Source organism: Delphinapterus leucas, chromosome 14, assembly GCF_059928025.1.
Source record: "Delphinapterus leucas isolate spDelLeu-1000000601 "Yukka" chromosome 14, BTC_Dleu_Yukka2, whole genome shotgun sequence".
Classification (NCBI taxonomy): Eukaryota; Metazoa; Chordata; class Mammalia; order Artiodactyla; family Monodontidae; genus Delphinapterus; species Delphinapterus leucas.
Window position 1 is genome coordinate 1,207,753 of NC_143142.1, and position 20,788 is coordinate 1,228,540.

Here is a 20,788-nt window from a genome sequence, read left to right on the forward strand (position 1 = left end):
ACCCTCTTGCTCAGAGCTGCTCTGTGCCCCGCAGGGCTGACCTGGTGGAAATGTCCATGGGCAGATGCCAACCACACGAATGCGACTGGTCATGGAATAAGAGACAGGCTTCTAATTCACATCCCAAAGCGCCCTGAATATAACAGAGGCTCAACAAGCATGGGTTGATTTTTGTTCCCCTTTCCTTTTCAAACTCTTGTTGGACCTGTAAACTTGGCAGGATCATTAACTTGAAAAAATTACTGTTATCTAAACAATGTCTTGAAGTCTGTTGTTACCACATAAATGACAGCATGATTCAACAGGGATTCAATTCAAGACTTCTGATTTCTCTTTGTTTTGAATTAAGAGCACAAACAAACACACACCAAAAATGGGATGGTATATACACAGATTTCTAAGTACTACTTATGAATAGTGTTTTAAATATTTTATATACTGCTTAAAAATTTAACATACTAGTATCTGTCCACATCAATAAACACACTCCAAGGCATCATTAAAAGTTATACCTGAGTATGTAAAAATCACCTCTCCTAAGAGATCGATGGAACCGAACAGACAACCATGCACTAACAGAGCATGTACAGCTGGGATTGAGTGTATAATAAAGGGGCCCTTGAACTAGTGCAAAAAGATGTGTGATTTAGTGGGTTGTGTTGTGTCTAGCTATATGCTCCCCAGAATGAAATAAATTCCCAGTGGGGCAGATTAAAAGACAAAAAGGAAACTGTTGGTAACTCTGGTGATACATAGCTAACACAAAACAGGAGAGAAAAGCCAGCCAGCCAGGAGAAAAGTAAAGGCTATGGAAGGAGTTCACAGCAGGGGAATAAAAGGCCACAAAACCCGTGAAAAGTTACTCAGTTAACACCTATAATTAAAATATGTAGGTTAAACCAAACAGATACCATCTTTTCCTATCTATCAGACTCACAGAATTAAGGTGGATGACAGCCAGTGACGGCAGGGCGTGAAGACAGTTACATTCACACACCACAGAGACAAACAAAATGAAAACAACCCGTCCCCCGCAAAACTGCTATAATTGTTCTAGGCACTAATTTAGCAATAAAATAAATTTTAAAAATTTTAAATCTGAAATTTAAAAATCAATTCCACGGTCAGGGATTTATCCTGTGGATATACTCACCTCAGTGAGTACAGAAGGCTTAAAGCAGCACTGCTGTAACAGTAAAACCCCAGGAGCGGCTTGCATTTCCACCAGCAGGGAGGGGTGAACCAAGTACGGCACATGCAGGCGGTGCTTGATTTCAGGACTGATGTATGAAAGGACTGATAGTCACTCATCCTGTAAACAGTTACCAAGTGTCTATTACACACGAGGCACTACTCTGGCACTGATACGGAAAGATCCCTAGCAGAAGTGAAAAGAATCGAGATACCAGAATAATGGACAGGGCACAGTCCTATTATTGTAATATTCAAAATCTATTCCTAAATAAATAGGATGATGGGTGCCAGGGGCTTGGAGAGGGGAGCGGGGAGCTGGTGTTTAATGTGCACAGCTTCAGTTTGAGAAGATGGAGAAGTTCTGGAGGTGGATGGTGGGGATGGCTGCACGACAACATGAATGTACGTAATGCCCCTGAACTATATGCTTAAAAAGCGTTAAAATGAAAAACTGCATGTATATTTTACGCAATAAAAAATGAATTAAAAACGGATACTTTGGAGACGGCGGGGAAGATGGCGGAAGAGTGAGACACGGAGATCACCTTTCTCCTCACAGATACATCAGAAATACATCTACACGTGGAACAACTCCTACAGAACACCTACTGAATGCTGGCAGAAGACCTCAGACCTCCCAAAAGGCAAGAAACTCCCCACGTACCTGGGTAGGGCAAAAGAAAAAAGAATAAACAGAGACAAAAGAATAGGTACGGGACCGGCACCACGGAGGTGCAGGGAGGAGCAGGGCGGAGACTGCGGATGGCGGAGGGGGAAAGCTTCGGAAACGTGGAGGAGAGCAACAGGGGTGCGGAGGGCAAAGCGGGGAGATTCCTGCACAGAGGGTCGGTGCCGACCGGCACTCACCAGCCCGAGAGGCTTATCTGCTCACCCCCCGGGGCTGGTGGGGCTGGGAGCTGAGGCTCGGGCTTCGGTCGGAGCGCAGGGAGAGGACTGGGGTTGGCGGCGTGAACACAGCCTGCAGGGGGTTAGTGCACCACGGCTGGCCGGGAGGGAGTCCGGGGAAAACTCTGGACCTGCCGAAGAGGCAAGAGACCTTTTCTTGCCTCTTTGTTTCCTGGTGCGCGAGGAGAGGGGATTAAGAGCGCTGCTTAAAGGAGCTCCAGAGACGGGTGCGAGCCGTGGCTATCAGCGCGGACCCCAGAGACGGGCGGGAGACGCTAAGGCTGCTGCTGCCGCCACCAAGAAGCCTGTGTGCGAGCACAGGTCACTATCCACAAACCCTTCCGGGGAGCCTGTGCAGCCCGCCACTGCCAGGGTCCCGGGATCCAGGGACAACTTCCCCGGGAGAACGCACGGCGCGCCTCAGGCTGGTGCAACGTCATGCCGGCCTCTGCCGCCACAGGCTCACCCCGCATCGTGCCCCTCCCTCTCCCCCCCGGCCTGAGTGAGCCGGAGCCCCCAAATCAGCGGCTCCGTGTTTTTTTTTTATATATTATTTTAAAATAATATCCTAGCAAATTCTACCACCATTTGAGTGATTAATAAATAAAACTTTCATTTATTTTCTAGCACCTGAAAACATCTCTAAACCTTTCAACTGAAGTATGTATAGATGAATGTGCAGACCAAAGTAAAAGCATCAAGATAATTATATTTAAAAATGAGTCAGGATTAAAGGCGATGTCCTCCTTTTTAAAAGCATATTGCAGTATTCCAAGTACATATCCTTACTCTCAGCGGCTCCTTTAACCCCGTCCTATGTGAGTGAAGAACACACGCCCTCCTGCGACCTACGCGCAGAGGCGGGGCCAAATCCAAAGCTGAGCCCCCCAGCTGTGCGAACAAAGAAGAGAAAGGGAGGGAAATCTCTCCCAGCAGCCTCAGGAGCAGCGGATTAAAGCTCCACAACCAACCTGATGTACCTGCATCTGTGGAATACCTGAATAGACAACGAATCATCCCAAATTCAGGAGGTGGACTTTGAGAGCAAGATTTATGATTTTTTCCCCTTTTCCTCTTTTTGTGAGTGTGTATGTGTATGCTTCTGTGTGAGATTTTGTCTGTATAGCTTTGCTTTCACCATTTGTCCTAGGGTTCTATCTGTCCGTTTTTTTTACTTAAAAATTTTTTTTCTTAATATTTTTTATTTTAATAACTTTATTTTATTTGATCTTACTTTATTTTATTTTATTTTATCCTTTCTTTCTTTCTTCCTTCCTTCCTTTCTTTCTTTCTTTCTACTTTTTCTCCCTTTTATTCTGAGCCGTGTGGATGAAAGGCTCTTGGTGCTGCAGCCAGGAGTCAGTGCTGTGCCTCCGAGGTGGCAGAGCCAACTTCAGGACACTGGTCCACAAGACACCTCCCAGCTCCACGTAATATCAAATGGCGAAAATCTCCCAGAGATCTCCATCTCAACACCAACACCCAGCTTCACTCAACGACCAGCAACTACAGTGCTGGACACCCTATGCCAAACACCTAGCAAGACAGGAACACAATCCCACCCATTAGCACAGAGGCTGCCTAAAATCATAATAAGTCCACAGACACCCCAAAACACACCACCAGACGTGGACCTGCCCACCAGAAAGACAAGATCCAGCCTCATCCACCAGAACACAGGCACCAGTCCCCTCCACCAGGAAGCCTACACAACCCACTGAACCAACTTTAGCCACTGGGGACAGACACCAAAAACAACGGGAACTACGAACCTGCAGCCTGTGAAAAGGAGACCCCAACCACAGTAAGTTAAGCAAAATGGGAAGCCAGAGAAACACACAGCCGATGAAGGAGCAAGATAAAAACCCACCAGACCTAACAAATGAAGAGGAAATAGGCAGTCTACCTGAAAAAGAATTCAGAATAATGATAGTAAAGATGATCCAAAATCTTGGAAATAGAGAAAATGCAAGAAACTGTAACAAGGACCTAGAAGAACTAAAGATGAAACAAGCAATGATGAACAACACAATAAATGAAATTAAAAATACTCTAGAAGGGATCAATAGCAGAATAACTAAGGCAGAAGAACGGATAAGTGACCTGGAAGATAAAATAGTGGAAATAACTACTGCAGAGCAGAATAAAGAAAAAAGAATGAAAAGAATTGAGGACAGTCTCAGAGACCTCTGGGACAACATTAAATGCACCAACATTCGAATTATAGGGCTCCCAGAAGAAGAAGAGAAAATATTTGAAGAGATTACAGTTGAAAACTTCCCTAATATGGGAAAGGAAATAGTTAACCAAGTCAGGAAACGCAGAGAGTCCCATACAGAGTAAATCCAAGGAGAAACACACCAAGACACATATTAATCAAACTGTCAAAAATTAAATACAAAGAAAACATATTAAAAGCAGCAAGGGAAAAACAACACATAACACACAAGGGAATCCCCATAAGGTTAACAGCTGATCTTTCAGCAGAAACTGTGCAAGTCAGAAGGGACTGGCAGGACATATGTAAAGTGATGAAGGAGAAAAACCTACAAGCAAGATTACTCTACCCAGCAAGGATCTCATTCAGATTTGATGGAGAAATTAAAACCTTTACAGACAAGCAAAAGCTGAGCGAGTTCAGCACCACCAAACCAGCTTTACAACAAAGGCTAAAGGACCTTCTCCAGGCAAGAAACACAAGAGAAGGAAAAGACCTACAATAACAAACCCAAAACAATTAAGAAAATGGGAATAGGAACATACATATTGATAATTACCTTAAATGTAAATGGATTAAATACTCCCACCAAAAGACACAGACTGGCTGAATGGATACAAAAACAAGACCCATATATATGCTGTCTACAAGAGACCCACTTCAGACCTAGAGACACATACAGACTGAAAGCGAGGGGATAGAAAAAGATATTCCATGCAAATGGAAACCAAAAGAAAGCTGGAGTAGCAATTCTCACATCAGACAAAATAGACTTTAAAATAAAGAATATTACAAGAGACAAAGAAGGACACTACATAATGATCAAGGGATCCATCCAAGAAGAAGATATAACAATTGTAAATATTTATGCACCCAACAGAGGAGCACCTCAATACATAAGGCAAATACTAACAGCCATAAAAGGGGAAATCAACAGTAACACATTCATAGTAGGGGACTTTAACACCCTACTTTCACCAATGGACAGATCATCCAAAATGGAAATAAATAAGGAAACACAAGCTTTAAATGACACATTAAACAAGATGGACTTAATTGATATTTATAGGACACTCCATCCAAAAACAACAGAATACACATTTTTCTCAAGTGCTCATGGAACATTCTCCAGGATGGATCATATCTTGGGTCACAAATCAAGCCTTGGTAACTTTAAGAAAATTGAAATTGTATCAAGTATCTTTTCCAACCACAATGCTATGAGACTAGATATCAATTACAGGAAAAGATCTGTAAAAAATACAAACACATGGAGGCTAAACAATACACTACTTAATAACGAAGTGATCCCTGAAGAAATCAAAGAGGAAATAAAAAAATACCTAGAAACAAATGACAATGGAGACACGACAACCCAAAACCTATGGGATGCAGCAAAAGCAGTTCTAAGAGGGAAGTTTATAGCAATACAATCCTACCTTAAGAAACAGGAAACATCTCGAATAAACAACCTAACCTTGCACCTAAAGCAATTAGCAAAAGAAGAACCAAAAAAACCCCAAAGTTAGCAGAAGGAAAGAAATAAAGATCAGATCAGAAATAAATGAAAAAGAAATGAAGGAAACGATAGTAAAGATCAATAAAACTAAAAGCTGGTTCTTTGAGAAGATAAACAAAATTGATAAACCATTTGCCAGACTCATCAAGAAAAAAGGAGAGAAGACTCAAATCAATAGAATTAGAGATGAGAAAGAAGAAGTAACAACTGACACTGCAGAAATACAAAAGATCATGAGAGATTACTACAAGGAACTCTATGCCAATAAAATGGACAACCTGGAAGAAATGGACAAATTCTTAGCAATGCACAACCTGGCAAGACTGAATCAGGAAGAAATAGAAAATATGAACAGACCAATCATAAGCATTGAAATTGAAACTGTGATAAAAAATCTTCCAACAAACAAAAGCCCAGGACCAGATGGCTTCACAGGAGAATTCTATCAAATATTTAGAGAAGAGCTAACACTTACCCTTCTCAAACTCTTCCAAAATATAGCAGAGGGAGGAACACTCCCAAACTCATTATACAAGGCCACCATCACCCTGATACCAAAACCAGACAAGGATGTCACAGAGAAAGAAAACTACAGGCCAATATCACAACATAGATGCAAAAATCCTCAACAAAATACTAGCAAACAGAATCCAACAGCACATTAAGAGGATCATACACCATGATCAGGTGGGGTTTATTCCAGGAATGCAAGGATATATGCATTCTTCAATATACGGAAATCAATCAATGTGATACACCATATTAACAAACTGAAGGAGAAAAACCATTTGGTCATCGCAATAGATGCAGAGAAAGCTTTCGACAAAATTCAACACCCATTTATGATAAAAACCCTCCAGAAAGCAGGCAGAGAGGGAACTTTCCTCAACATAATAAAGGCCATATATGACAAACCCGCAGCCAACATCGTCCTCAATGGTGAAAAACTGAAAGCATTTCCACTAAGATCAGGAACAAGACAAGGTTGCCCACTCTCACCACTCTTATTCAACATAGTTTTGGAAGTTCTAGCCACAGCAATCAGGGAAGAAAAGGAAATAAAAGGAATCCAAATCAGAAAAGAAGAAGTAAAGCTGTCAGTGTTTGCAGATGACATGATACTATACAGAGAGAATCCTAAAGATGCTACCAGAAAACTACTAGAGCTAATCAATGAATTTGGTAAAGTAGCAGGATACAAAATTAATGCACAGAAATCTCTGGCATTCCTATACACTAATGATGAAAAACCTGAAAGTGAAATCAAGAAAACACTCCCATTTACCACTGCAGCAAAAAGAATAAAATATCTAGGAATAAACCTACCTAAGGAGACAAAAGACCTGTACGCAGAAAATTATAAGACACTGATGAAAGAAATTAAAGATGATACAAATAGATGGAGAGATATACCATGTTCTTGGATTGGAAGAATCAACATTGTGAAAATGACTCTACTACCCAAAGCAATTTACAGATTCAATGCAATCGCTAGCAAACTACCAATGGCATTTTTCACAGAACTAGAACAAAAAATCTCACAATTTGTATGGAAACACAGAAGACTCCAAATAGCCAAAGCAATCTTGAGAAAGAAAAATGGAGCTGGAGGAATCAGGCTACTTGACTTCAGACTATATTACAAAGCTACAGTAATCAAGACAGTATGGTACTGGCACAAACACAGAAATATAGATCAATGGAACAGGATAGAAAGCCCAGACATAAACCCACACACATATGGTCACCTTATCTTTGATAAAGGAGGCAAGAATATACAGTGGAGAAGAGACAGCCTCTTCAGTAAGTGGTGCTGGGAAAACTGGACAGCTACATGTAAAAGAATGAAATTAGAACACTTCCTGACACCATACACAAAAATAAACTCAAAATGGATTAAAGACCTAAATGTAATGCCAGACACTATCAAACTCTTAGAGGAAAACATAGGCAGAACACTCTATGACATACATCACAGTAAGATCCTTTTTGACCCACCTCCTAGAGTAACGGAAATAAAACCAAAAATAAACAAATGGGACCTAATGAAACTTAAAAGCTTTTTGCACAGCAAAGGAAACCATAAAAAAGATGAAAAGACAACCCTCAGAATGGGAGAAAATATTTGCAAACGAAGCAACTGACAAAGGATTAATCTCCAAAATATACAAGCAGCTCATGCAGCTCAATATCCAAAAAACAAACAACCCAATCCAAAAATGGGCAGAAGACCTACATAGACATTTCTCCGAAGAAGACATACAGATGGGCAACAAACACATGAAAGGATGCTCAACATCACTAATCATCAGAGAAATGCAAATCAAGACTACAATGAGGTGTCACCTCACACCGGTCAGAATGGCCATCATCAAAAAACCTACAGACAATAAATGCTGGAGAGGGTGTGGAGAAGAGGGAATCCGCTTATACTGTTGGGGGGAATATAAACTGATACAGCCACTATGGAGAACAGTATGGAGGTTCCTTAAAAAACTAAAAATAGAACTACCATACGACCCAGCAATCCCACTCCTGGGCATAAACCCTGAGAAAACCATAATTCAGAAAGAGTCATGCACCCCAATGTTCACTGCAGCCAGGACATGGAAACAACCTAAATGCCCACCAACAGACAAACGGATAAAGAAGATGTGGTACATATATACAATGGAATATTACTCAGCCATAAAAAGAAACGAAACTGAGTTATTTGTAGTGAGGTGGATGGACCTAGTCTGTCATACAGAATGAAGTAAGTCACAAAGAGAAAAAGAAATACCGTATGCTAACACATATATATGGAATCTAAAAAAAAAAAAGGGTTCTGAAGAACCATGGGGCAGGACAGGAATAAAGATGCAGATGTAGAGAATGGACTTGAGGACACGGGGAGGGGGAAGGGTATAAGCAAGGATGAAGTGAGAGAGTGGCATGGACATATATACACTACCAAACGTAAAATAGATAGCTAGTGGGAAGCAGCTGCATAGCACAGGGAGATCAGCTCGGTGCTTTGTGACCACCTAAAGGGGTGGGATAGGGAGGGTGGGAGGGAGACGCAAGAGGGAGGAGATATGGGGATATATGTATAGCTGATTCACTTTGTTATACAGTAGAAACTAACACAGCATTGTAAAACAATTATACTCCAATATAGATATTAAAAAAAACCCAAAACAAACAAAAAGCCCAAGTTTTATTAGAAAATATAGATGCAACCATGTAACATAATGGGTTACAGTATCTATGTATCTATGTATGCAGATACCTTTTAATTAAGCCCTATATTCCCTGCGCAAATGACATCAAAACAATAAAGGAAATTAAACTAGCCCACTCACACCCCTCCCATGTGGCAGCTCGCTCACCTTCTTAAGTTCCCTGCCCCCCCCCGCCCCGCCCACACTATATGCGCGTTTTTACAGCTGCAGCCATAAACGTGGAGCTGTTCTGTACTCTGCCTCTCCCCTCTTTTCTATCTGTGGCGGTTATAGCAGCTGCATGCTTTCATCACTGCCCTGGCGCAGAGGTGCTCCCAAAGCCAGGGCATGACTGCAGGTGCTCTTCTGGGCCCGCCTGCCTTTGGCCTCCCCAGGCGGCCGCCTCCGGAAGCAGCACAGGGAAGCACAAAGGCGGCCAGGCTGGTGCTCCAGCAGGTGGCCGGGTGCCCAGGAAGATGGCAAGTGCGCCCAGCCCGCCAGGGTGCAGCCCACAGTCCACAGGCTCTCACGGAAGCTGGCATTCGTGCTCCCCAGCCTGATCCAGCTACCATTTTTGAGGTCTCCTGCCAGATTTGAATTTCAGACCGACTCCTGAGGTGAGAAAGCTGATTCGACCTTCAACAGAATGCTGAAAATCTGAACTTAGAATGCTGCTTTCCATGGAGAAACAAAAACCAGTGGCTACATGCAGCAAAAATCAGTTTTTAGTAACGGCCTTAGATGCTCAGAAATGTCAACATAATTAAAGTAAAAAACGCACAGCGCCCGTTCTACGTTACAGGAAAAAGGCAGCTGCGAAAGACGTTTGGGGACCCCTGGAGAAGCGGAGCAGGCCGTGTTCTGAGCAGTCCAACGCCCCATGCCCCACTGCCATGTGAAGGGAGGAAATGGGCCGGGGACTAAGCTGTGGTTCTACAGCTTAGGAAAGAGTTGTGAGGATCTGACCCCTTTAAGAGAAGACGACGGTAACCATATCTTACTTTTCTTTTTAATTAAAGTGCTGCTATTAACACAGACCCCTGAGTAAGGTTCTTGGCCGTCAGAGTGAGCTCAAGGGCCACTGCTGTGGCAGGAGCCTCACTGCTCTGGTGAGTCTGTCCAGGCCCGAGGCGGCCCTCACAGCCGAAGCTGTCCTGCAGCTCCTGGGAGGCTCACCACGAAGCACAGGCTCCCAGCCTGGGCCCAGAGGTCCGTGTCTGTGACACTGCACCCAGTATTTGCTGTGCATGTGCACTCAGGGAGTTTTCATCAGGTTCTTACTGACCCCAGCGATACAGTACAGACAGACCTCATTTTATTGTACTTCACAGATACCGCGGGGTTTTTTGTTGCTGTTGTTTGTTTTTATACAAATCGAAGGTTTGTGGCAACTCTGCGTCGATCAAGTCTATCAGGGCCACCTTCCCAAGAGCACTTGCTTATTTCGTGTCTCTGTGTCACATGTTGGTAATTCTCGTAATGTTTCAAACTTTTTCATTATTAGATCTGTGATCAGTGATGTGACTGTTGCAAAAAGATTACCACTCGCTGAAGGCTCAGATGATGGTTGGCATTTTTTAGCAATAAAGGGTTTTTAAATGGAGGTATGTATATATTTTTCAGACATAATGCTATCGCACACTTAATAGACTACAGTATAATGTAAACGTAACTCTTATACACACTGGGAAACCAAGAAGCGCATGTGATTTGCTTCGCTGCTATGGTCTGGAACTGAAACCACGGTATCTCTGAGGTCTGCCCGGAAAAGCACGCGATCCCACGTGGCAGAAGGGCGGGGTCTGCTCATAGCCTTCATGCAGGCTCGAGCGCTGAGTGGCCGGAGGAACCCACACTCAGGTGCTTTTACCAACCACGCTTTGCCCAGAACACAGACGTGGACTCTTGTTTAACTCACCTCGACGCTGAAAGGATTTTCTTCCACTTTCCCGACTTCTGCTTCTGGCAGGGGATTTTTTAAGGTTTGTAAAAATAAAGCTGCTTTCCTTTTACGTTCCGCTTGAAGCTGCTTCTCCTTCGATTCCTTAGACGCCTGGGCGAGCTTTTCCCTGGCAGCGGCTGCCAGTCGGTCCTCCAACTTTTGCTTTGCTTAAGGAATAAACAGAAAACAAGATGTTTAGAGCAAGCAGTACTGTATAAATCTCTTGCTATCTTAATTTCCATGGGCAGTAAAAGGGTCATGAAACATAATGCAGTTATTTTAAAACGTGAATATGATACAGGTTTCAGGAAAGGCCAACAAATCGGGCAAACAATTCTCAGAGAATTAGTTTACAATGCTTTTACTATTGGTGCTTCTCACATTTTACATTCAAAATCGAAGTCAGAAAGTTGCTGGGATTCCACAGCAGTGAAACCTGAAATGATGAAAACCTCGGAATGGTTCTCATAAACATGCGCCCAAATTACCAGGTAAGGAACACCGTGAAAAGTGTTTTATTCCAAATGATCTGACACACGGTTCACTCCACACGCAATAAATGCAGATTTAGGTACACATGCATGAACACAAGTGTGCTCGCGGGGAGCAGCACAACGCTAGTTCCCGAGAGCAGGGCATCCTGTGGTTAAAGAATGACCTTCCATCAAGGTTGCGTGATCTGTTTGTGTATACAAAGAAAAATTCATTCACAAAACCAGTTAGAACAGATAAATACTGCAAACGCAACTGTTAATTCACTACTTTAGTGAGAGCAGAACAGAACTTATTTTGGAGGAGGGACAGAACACGACAAGACGTTCCCCACAAACACTGCTAGCCATGCGTCAGAGGCAAGCGGTGGCCACACCGTGACCCCTGAAGACGAGCCACAGCCTGAAAACCAGCTTGGGCCCCAGCACCTTCAAGGGTCCGATGGTTCTGCAGGGGGATGGCCTTGCAAAGAGGCGTCTCCCAGCTCGGAACATTACCCCGAGCTGGGCGCACAGGCTGAGCATTTGCCCCAAGGCTGCCATTAAAGCCTTCTTGGCCACCCTCAGCTGATCCTCTGAAAACAAATCGCCGAGGGCACTGCATCTGAGCTTAAGGAACAGCAGTGCTCCTCACTCCACAGAGAACTTCTCAGGTGAGCCAAAGCAGCCCACGGCTCCCCAGGGGTTCTGATTTCCAAAGGCTGGAGACTCTAGCTGGCAGTCTCGTAGTTTTGGCTTAGTAGGTTAATCTTGTATTTATGTACTTTTCTTTTAAGAAGTTTAAAACATATTGACAAACCTTGCTTTGCTTCTAGCTCCTCCTGGGTAAGTTGAGGCCGCTTCTCCTCAACAACTACACAGGGTGGGGCAACTGCCGGGTTAGTGATTGTAGCACTACTAGAACTTTCTTGGCCTTCTTTGCTTTCTTCATCATCACTGTCATCATCTAGCTTAACACGATTTTTTTCCAGGGGAAGTAGATCATTTTCTTTGGCCTTGATTGCAAAGCTTATTGGAGCAAATGAAGCTATTGAGAAAAGGTGAAAATGGTAATACATTTTTAAGTAACTGGAAGCACAGAGCAGAAATCTACACGGGCCCCACCATCCACATGAGCATCAGCTGGTGGAGCAATGTCTTGAGTGGAGCCACATCTTACGCAGAGGGAGGTTCTAGGGGCCGCAGGCAGTGCCTGTGATGTCAGAGGGCATTTAAGAGGACATCACACGTGCTGAGCCCGATGGAGGGGAAGGCAGAGCACCGGCTCCATCTCGGGCCACGTCAGGATGCACACACTGAGTGCCAGCTGGGGTCACTCTATGGGCAAATGGTCAATTTTTGTTGTTTTCCTTTTTTTTCTGGGCTCAGCACATTGCTGAGTTTGCAGAAGTAAGCATATGATGGGACTCCACTATTAAAAGGTACTTCTAAAAAATCCCAACCATATAAGGTAACCTTTTCTTACAAAAGCAAGCTGCAGAAACTGTTCCTTTATTCAGCAAACGTTTGACTGGGTGCCTACTTTGTGCTAGGCGTTATGTCAGACTATTCTCTGCACCTTTAAGAAAATCTTAAACCTAGTGTGACAAAAATTTAGGTGGTTCAATTTTTCTCTCCTAGAATATTTGGAAATTTTAATTGAAGAGGAATACAAAGGCCCCAAAGGAAACAATCTTCTTCCCCTTCCCCCGTCTACTCGGCACTCATTGAGCCCCCGCGTCCTCAGACTATGGCAAATGGCTCCTAACGACACCTAACTGGTTGTAATGAGATACTTTATTTTTAAAAAACATGTGTTATTACTGATGAAAGCTATTCAAGTAAACCACAGCGAAGGGCAATGTCAAGTGCAGTGCAAACGGGCTGACTCTGAGAGGGAAGTGGATCTAGGTTACCGAAGGCAGGTTCTGATGTGGCTATAACTGTGGAGGTGAGCTCACCCAGCTGCCCCCGCCCTGGGCTTCTCTACTTTCAGCATTTTACGGTTCCAAACCCAAGTGTGACTTGAAGCTGGTAAATAACCCAGATCTTTGACATATAATCATCTCTCGTCAATAATCTCTCAAGCTACACAGCACACCCCAAGATGTTAAATGTTAGCAAAGTGATATTTTATACGTCAGAATGAAAAGGGGGCAAAATCAGTCTCTGTGTTGATTATGCAACGCCATGCACTTGCACTGTGCGTGGTGCGCTGAGGTCTACCTTCCTAACAACCCCCAAACAAAGATATAGCACGGAGTGGAAAGCACACTTTGCTGGGAGAGTCAATATTAACCATTTTACCGTGGTTATGTTAAGAACGGCCCTTATCTTTTGGAGATAAATGCGATCACACTGATGGATAAAATGCCATGATGTTGGGATCTGCTTCAGAATATCCTGGGGGTGGGCTGGACTGAGAATTCTAAGATGTGTCCTGCGTCGGCCACGGGATCTGGATGCTAGCACTGCGTGTGTGACTATTACACCAGGCTCTGTTTCTGTACTTGTTTGAAATTCTCCGTAAGAAAATACTTTCATAATATTAACCGTTTATAGCCTCTAGTAATATGGTCTCTTTAAGAACAGAGTCAAAGAAACAGAGAAAAGAAAACTTCAGTTAAATGTTAATCAAAATTACTCAGGTTAACTTGGGCTAAAGTATTATATCACAAAATAATTTTAAAACAATTACTCCCAATCTCTTCCTCCAAATTAAAAAATATGCGATCAACAAATATATTAAAATGAAAACTTCCGGAACACAGTTTAATGCATGTCAAATACAGTGCCAAACAGCACCACTGTTCGATACATACTTTAAAGTGATTTAGGGACTTCCCTGGTGGTGCAGTGGTTAAGAATCCGCCTGCCAATGCAGGGGGACACGGGTTCGAGCCCTGGTCTGGGAAGGTCCCACATGCCGCGGAACAACTAAGCCCGTGCGCCACAGCTACTGAGCCTGTGCTCTAGAGCCTGCGAGCTGCAACTACTGAGCCCACGTGCCACAACTACTGAAGCCCGTGAGCCCTAAAGCCCATGCTCCGCAACAAGAAGCCTGCGCACTGCAATGAGGAGTAGCCCCTGCTCGCCACAACTAGAGAAAGCCCGCGCGCAGCAACGAAGACCCAACGCAGCCCCCAAAATAAATAAATAAATAAATTTATATTAAAAAAAATAGTGACGTAATAAAAGAACTGACTAATGTGCAGAGTCTCCACGCCTCACCTCACTTAACATTTGCAACCCCCGGAGGAGACAGATACTATCAGGCCTCCCCATTACAGATAAGGAAACTGAGGCTCAAAAGGTCGAGTAAGCTTCCCAGCGTAGCTCAGCCAGAAAGCAGGGGATGAGGAACTATTCTCTTTGGAGAATTACTCAGTTACACAACTACTGCTTCTACCTGGAACCTTATTTGCAAGTCACTTCACAACACGTGAAAAGCACTTCCTACAGCCTTCAGCGGCTTCCTGTTGTGTTAAGGATGAGCAGCAGCTGTGGAGGGGCCCCTCTCCCACTCCCCGCTCCTGCACTGCGCTCCAGCCACGCCCTGCCTTCTGCCTGGAGCCGTCATCCTTTTCTCATGCCTGGCTTTCTTGCTCGTCTCATCTCAAATGAAGCCTCTCCTCAGACAGGCCCTGCCCGGCCTCTCTCCTTCACGCCACTCTTGACGTTCTGTGTTGTGTGTGCGGTCTGGTCACCCCGGAGCCTGGAGCGGGCAGGACCGCAGGACTAACGTGGCCCCGGTGTGCACTGATGCAGAGCAGCTTGTGCTCAGGAAACACGCATGAGTGAGCCGACGGCGCCCGGCCCTCCACCTTCCACATCAAATATGCTTCCTTTCTTAAGGTATCAAGTTTCATTACTAACTTTTAACTTCTAAGGTAATACATATTCTCTATAGGAAATTTTGAAAACACAAGTGAACAAAATGAAAGACCAACTGCTATTCAGATACGGGAAAGAAATGATCTGAACACAATGGTTCCGAGGCACGTACGTGTGCATGTGTACAAACACACGAAAAATGGGACCATACTTTATAGCCTGCTTTTCACTTAGTAAGTGACACCTTTCCATAGAAAAAGTTTAGACATCTTTCCATGTCAACATACATCATTTTAATAAATGGCAATAATATTTCTTAGTATGGACATGCCAACTGATTTCAGTCTCCCATGATGGTTCCCAATTTTTTATTTTTAAAAGCCCATGAGCCTTGGGAGGAACACCTGGTCGAGACGTCCTGGTGAGCCAGATGTTTCTAGGAGTGGGAGGGCATCCGCATTTAGGGTTTGGTCCCCATCATTGGGCTCTCCCCTGGAGAGGCCTCACTGACAACACTCAAAGGACAACGCACGAGTGAGGGTCCTGCCACTTGCACGCTCTCTGTTACTTTCTAACTTTACCAAATTGGAGGCAAAGGACAGTATCTTGTTAGTGAGGATATATTTTAAAAGTTTAGGACTTCCCTGGTGGTGCAGTGGTTAAGAATCCGCCTGCCAGTGCAGGGGACACGGGTTCGAGCCCTGGTCCAGGAAGATCCCACATGCTGCAGAGCAGCTAAGCCCACGTGCCACAACTACTGAGCCTGCACTCTAGAGCCCGCGAGCCACAGCTACTGAGCCTGTGTGCCGCAACTACTGAAGCCTGTGCTCCGCAACAAAAACCACCACAATGAGAAGCCCGCGCACCACAATGAAGAGTAGCCCCCGCTCGCCGCAACTAGAGAGAGCCCGTGTGCAGCAACAAAGACCTGATGCAGCCAAAAAAAAAAAAAAAAAGTTTATTCACTGACCAACTGTTTTCCTTCTTTTGTGAACTACCTTTTCATGTCCTTTGTTTTTCTACTGCAGCGACTTTTCTTACTGATTTACAAGAGCTCTTTCTATAGCAAGGACTTTGACCTTTATCTTCTGTTATATTAGCCATCACTGCCATCCTGACATTTGTCTTTCAACTTTATACAGGCCCAGTTCCCATCAGACCTATCTTTCTTTATCATTCATGGCTTCAATTCTTAGAAAATCCTTTCCACTCTGACTAGAAAAAAATTACCTTTATTTTCTTCTACTTCATGATTTTATTTTTTATGTTTAAACACTTAAATCTATCTGGAATCACTATAATTGTTAGAGGTAATGTGAGAGTCTTATTTTTTTTCACAACGGAGAGCCTGTTTTTGCAACGTCAATTATTGTCATACTAGGGAAGCTTTATCATAAAAATCTCAGGAAATGTTGGTGCTTTTCCAGCATCTGTTAGCAAGGTAAGACTGTCCTTGGAGGTTTTTCTGGCGGGATGCCGCACTGGGATGGCTGCAAGGAACGCCACCTGCTCATACCTGCTCTCACTGTCGTTCCAAGCTTGCTTCCATCTGAGGTGCTAACATCTGGGTTTCCCAGGGGTCCTGGCCTGCAGACTGCTAAGCTTTATGGGGTTAAGGTGCTAGGGCTGGAGAGCTTCCTAACTTTCCATCTTTGGGCTCTGGAGTAGCTTTAATCAGACAGGCTTTTCTCTTTCCTGAGGGAAGTTACCTTGACCTTAACTTTGTCCTGGCCTGCCTGCTTTTAGAGGTATTTCACTGACCAGTTTTCTAAATTCTTTCAGGCCTATAGATCTGTCGTCTTACTGCCTCTCTGGAGACATTTTAGCAATTGATCAATATATTTTCTTAGACAATTTTTTTCAGTTATTTTCAAATTTATTCAAATTTAGTTAAATATGTTGTTCTCGTGTACTTAAAAAATACCGTGTTTTCTCTCTCATTATGCTGTGCATTTGCTCTTTTTTCTGTATTAAACTTGTACAATGATGATAAGTTTTACTGGTCTTTTATTATATCCTCACCCATTTCTGCTTTGATTTTTATTGATTCTCCTTTTCTTTTCTTACATGCATTTTTTTGTTTGTTTTTGTTTTTGTTTTTTTGCGGTACGCGGGCCTCTCACTGTTGTGGCCTCTCCCGTTGCGGAGCACAGGCTCCGGACGCGCAGGCTCAGCGGCCATGGCTCACGGGCCCAGCCGCTCCACGGCATGTGGGATCCTCCCGGACCAGGGCACGAACCCGCGTCCCCTGCATCGGCAGGCGGACTCCCAACCACTGCACCACCAGGTAAGCCCTCTTACGTGCATTTTATAGAAAGTTTCTTCCTAGGTCCTTGAGTTGAATGCTTGCTTTGTTTTCACTTTCTCTTCACCAACATAAGCACATGAGGTTGTAGGTTTTCTTTAAGTTTTCACTGCATCTGATACATCTGGATAATATGCTCACTGCCCTCACCTTCTCTGACTGATCAATTTCAGGGCGCTGACATGTCTGTAAGAACCTTTGTCCTCCAGCATTCAGAACACTTTTCATTCAGAAGTTCAGATAGATCTGAACTCCCTGGCATTTAATGCTGTAGATACACGTCCGACGCGCCAGCCTCTGCTTTTTCTCCCCCGTGAAGGACAACCTGTCTATTTTCCCATCTGGATGCTTTTCCTTCCACCTCTATCCTTTCCCTTGGAAATTTGAGAAAAATTTTGAACTTGTCTTCTCACCCAGTCTGATTTTTAGTGTTTTTATTACATTTTAAAATTTGGCAATCTTTTTCTAAACAATCTTTTCCAGATGTCAGATTATCGGTTGCACTAATTCTACAGTACCTTTAATTCTGTGAGAATACGCATCAGAGACTAAAAGAATTTTCCTGTCACTTAGTAACTGTTTCCAAGGTGCCCACGTGCTCCGAGGCTCGCATCGTGTTCTCCTGAACTCCTGCCTCTTTGCGGAGCCGAGACTCTCTGTCTCCTCGTCCTCACCCTGACGGAGCTGAGGGGGGGGTGCGTGCTTTCGGACACCCGCAGCTCTCGGGTGCCTCAGGCTCAGAGGGTACGACGAGGGAAGCGGCGAGCGAGCACCATTTCGTCTGCCGAATCCCAAGGCGCTTGCTCCCGGGAGCGGGGAGGGCGCTCCACGCGGGGGCTGGCCCACTGCGCCCTGACCACACCCTGTTGGGGCCCCGCTGCCCCCTGGACGCTCCTGGTGGTTCTGGCCTTCTGCCCGCTCCCTTCTTTGGTTGACAGTGGTTCCCCCGGGGTCACTGCCACTGAGTCCCCAAATGTCCTGCTCTTTCCTATGAACTGAAGTCCAGGTGGCCTGGCCTGTCCTTCTTAAACATGAACAGTACCTCCCCCTGCTTCTGGAGCAGTAACTGTTTTTACTCTCCTTACTAATACATTCCTTTGGTTATTCCAATGAGAGCTGAAGGCGGCTGGGAAGGGTGAGAGATTAAACACGTGTGCTCAGGTGACCTCCTGGACTGAGAGGCTCACAGGCACTTCCATAAGTTACCCATCTGGGTCATTTGGGTTACTCCTGATCGCCATCTTTGTATCAGAAAAGGCATCTGTACGCACAGAAAAGGCCTTCCTGCAATCCTGGCCCGTCTGCCCGTCCCGCGTCTCCTCTGCCTTTCCTTTGAACCCGGGCACTGGCTCCTGCACCGCCCGGCCACGCCCCCTCCTCCACTTCAGGCCACCAGCTCCACCCTGAGCCCCCGCATGGCTTCTCTGCCTCGATCTTCACACACTCACCATACTGCATGAAGTGATTCCTCTGATCTAAGCCGCAAGGTGTGCTGTCCCTGCTGGAAGCCCCGGGAGCCGCCAGGAAGGCAGAGCCCCACGCGCTGGCCATGGTTACCTGGGCAGGTGTGCCCCCCTTGACACCCGGCTCCCTCAGACCACTTCCCGTCCCTGAACAGGCCACACGGCTCAGACCACGCCGCCCTGCCTGGGAGCTCCTCTGGCTCTGAACCCTCTTCCCTCTGCACAGCCCTTCTCATTCCCACCTGGTGCAGCTCACTGCTTCTTCACGCGTCCAACCCCAGAGTTCTCTGCTACCGTGCCTGTGCCAGCTTTTTTTTCTATTTATTTATATTTGCTCTTTTCATGTATGTCTGTCCTGGTAGATGAAAAACTCCTCCCAAGAACATAAAAGGTAACTGAGGGGCTTCCCTGGTGGCGCAATGGTTGAGAGTCCGCCTGCCGATGCAGGGGACACGGGTTCGTGCCCCGGTCCGGGAAGATCCCACGTGCCGCGGAGCGGCTGGGCCCGTGAGCCATGGCCGCTGAGCCTGCGCGTCCGGAGCCTGTGCTCCGCAACGGGAGAGGCCACAACAGTGAGAGGCCCGCGTACCGCAAAAAAAAAAGGTAACTGAAACGGAGCGAGTGGAATACCGCCTGGTAGAGACCCTCAAGGGACGTGCCTTAACAAATAAAGAAAACGAATTCCATTGGCACAATAGTTCGCATATAGTTTCAGAAGTCCAAGGGGGGGGGTACAAAACATCATTTGAAAAATTCTAAACATTTCCATTAAATTGGTAGAACAGGCTGTTAGCAACAGCCTGTAGAACGCATACCTAAGATGAGCTTATATCCAAATGACCCCAAACCCGAAATCAGGGAAGTACTATGAAATAAGCAAGTTTTATTAATAACAGCAACTTAAAAGGGGCAGCCATCTCCTCCTGTCCTGTGGCTAAAGGCACCTGACCTTAAGCGGTCCAGCGTTCTTCCTTGCTAATTTGAAGTGACACCTGTGAGGTACAAGGTCAAAACTGGAACCCTTGGTAGTGAGGGCAGCGTACCTTTCACCAGCTTCCCGTCGGGGACGGCTTTGCTGCACGACACCTCCTTCTTCCCCGAGGAGCCACCTCTGCCCCCTGCGTCGGCCACATCTTCAGACACACTATCGTCCCCAACGTCACTCGGCTTTTCAGGAGCAGACTCTGCAGGAGCCTCTTCCGGTGCTGACACAGCCTGCAGAGGTTAAACATGACTCTGAACTGCTCCATTGGAAATGACACAGGATTTGTCAGAAAAGATATGCAGCACATACATTTCATGGGACAAAAGCACGGCTACGTTACTGCCTAAGTAACACGACGGAATATATTTTCTAACTCAGATTTACTATTTTCTGATACAACAGAATGAAAAGAGGAGCGGAAGGAGGTATTTTCCCTGTAATACTGTTTCGGGAACCAATGCCCACTAGCTCTTCTTTGGAGAATGACCACTGAGAACACGCTTAGAACACCAAATTATGCCCAGCACCTACAGATGGGTCCATTTTCTTCAGTCTGAGCAGTCAGAGATAAAAGCCTGTAGAAATCCACTGATACGCAAAGCCTACGTCATCTCTCTACCAAAACAGGTTTTAGAAAGACATTAGGGTGCCCATGTAACTGAGGAGAGGAGAGGAGAGGCAGAATAAAGGATTACAAGGACAGGAGGAAATGCTTCTAACAGGTGCCTGAGAACCAAGTGTGGGGACGT

General features: G+C 45.0%; 1 protein-coding gene across 4 annotated transcripts in view; it reads right to left on the bottom strand.

Moving 5' to 3' along the window:
- Window positions 1–20,788, bottom strand: part of SFSWAP (splicing factor SWAP) — an 83,115-nt gene that overhangs the window by 25,308 nt on the left and 37,019 nt on the right. For all 4 annotated transcript variants that reach the window (XR_016387448.1, XM_022598146.3, XM_089894329.1 and 1 more), the window contains exons 11-13: window positions 20,098–20,269; window positions 12,273–12,500; window positions 10,959–11,149 (exon numbers count right to left, since the gene is read on the bottom strand). Coding sequence is in view for 3 of the 4 variants with exons in the window: in XM_022598146.3 (XP_022453854.1) it covers window positions 10,959–11,149; window positions 12,273–12,500; window positions 20,098–20,269 (591 nt within the window). In the remaining variant the exon portion in view is untranslated. The remainder of the gene's footprint in view (window positions 1–10,958; window positions 11,150–12,272; window positions 12,501–20,097; window positions 20,270–20,788) is intronic.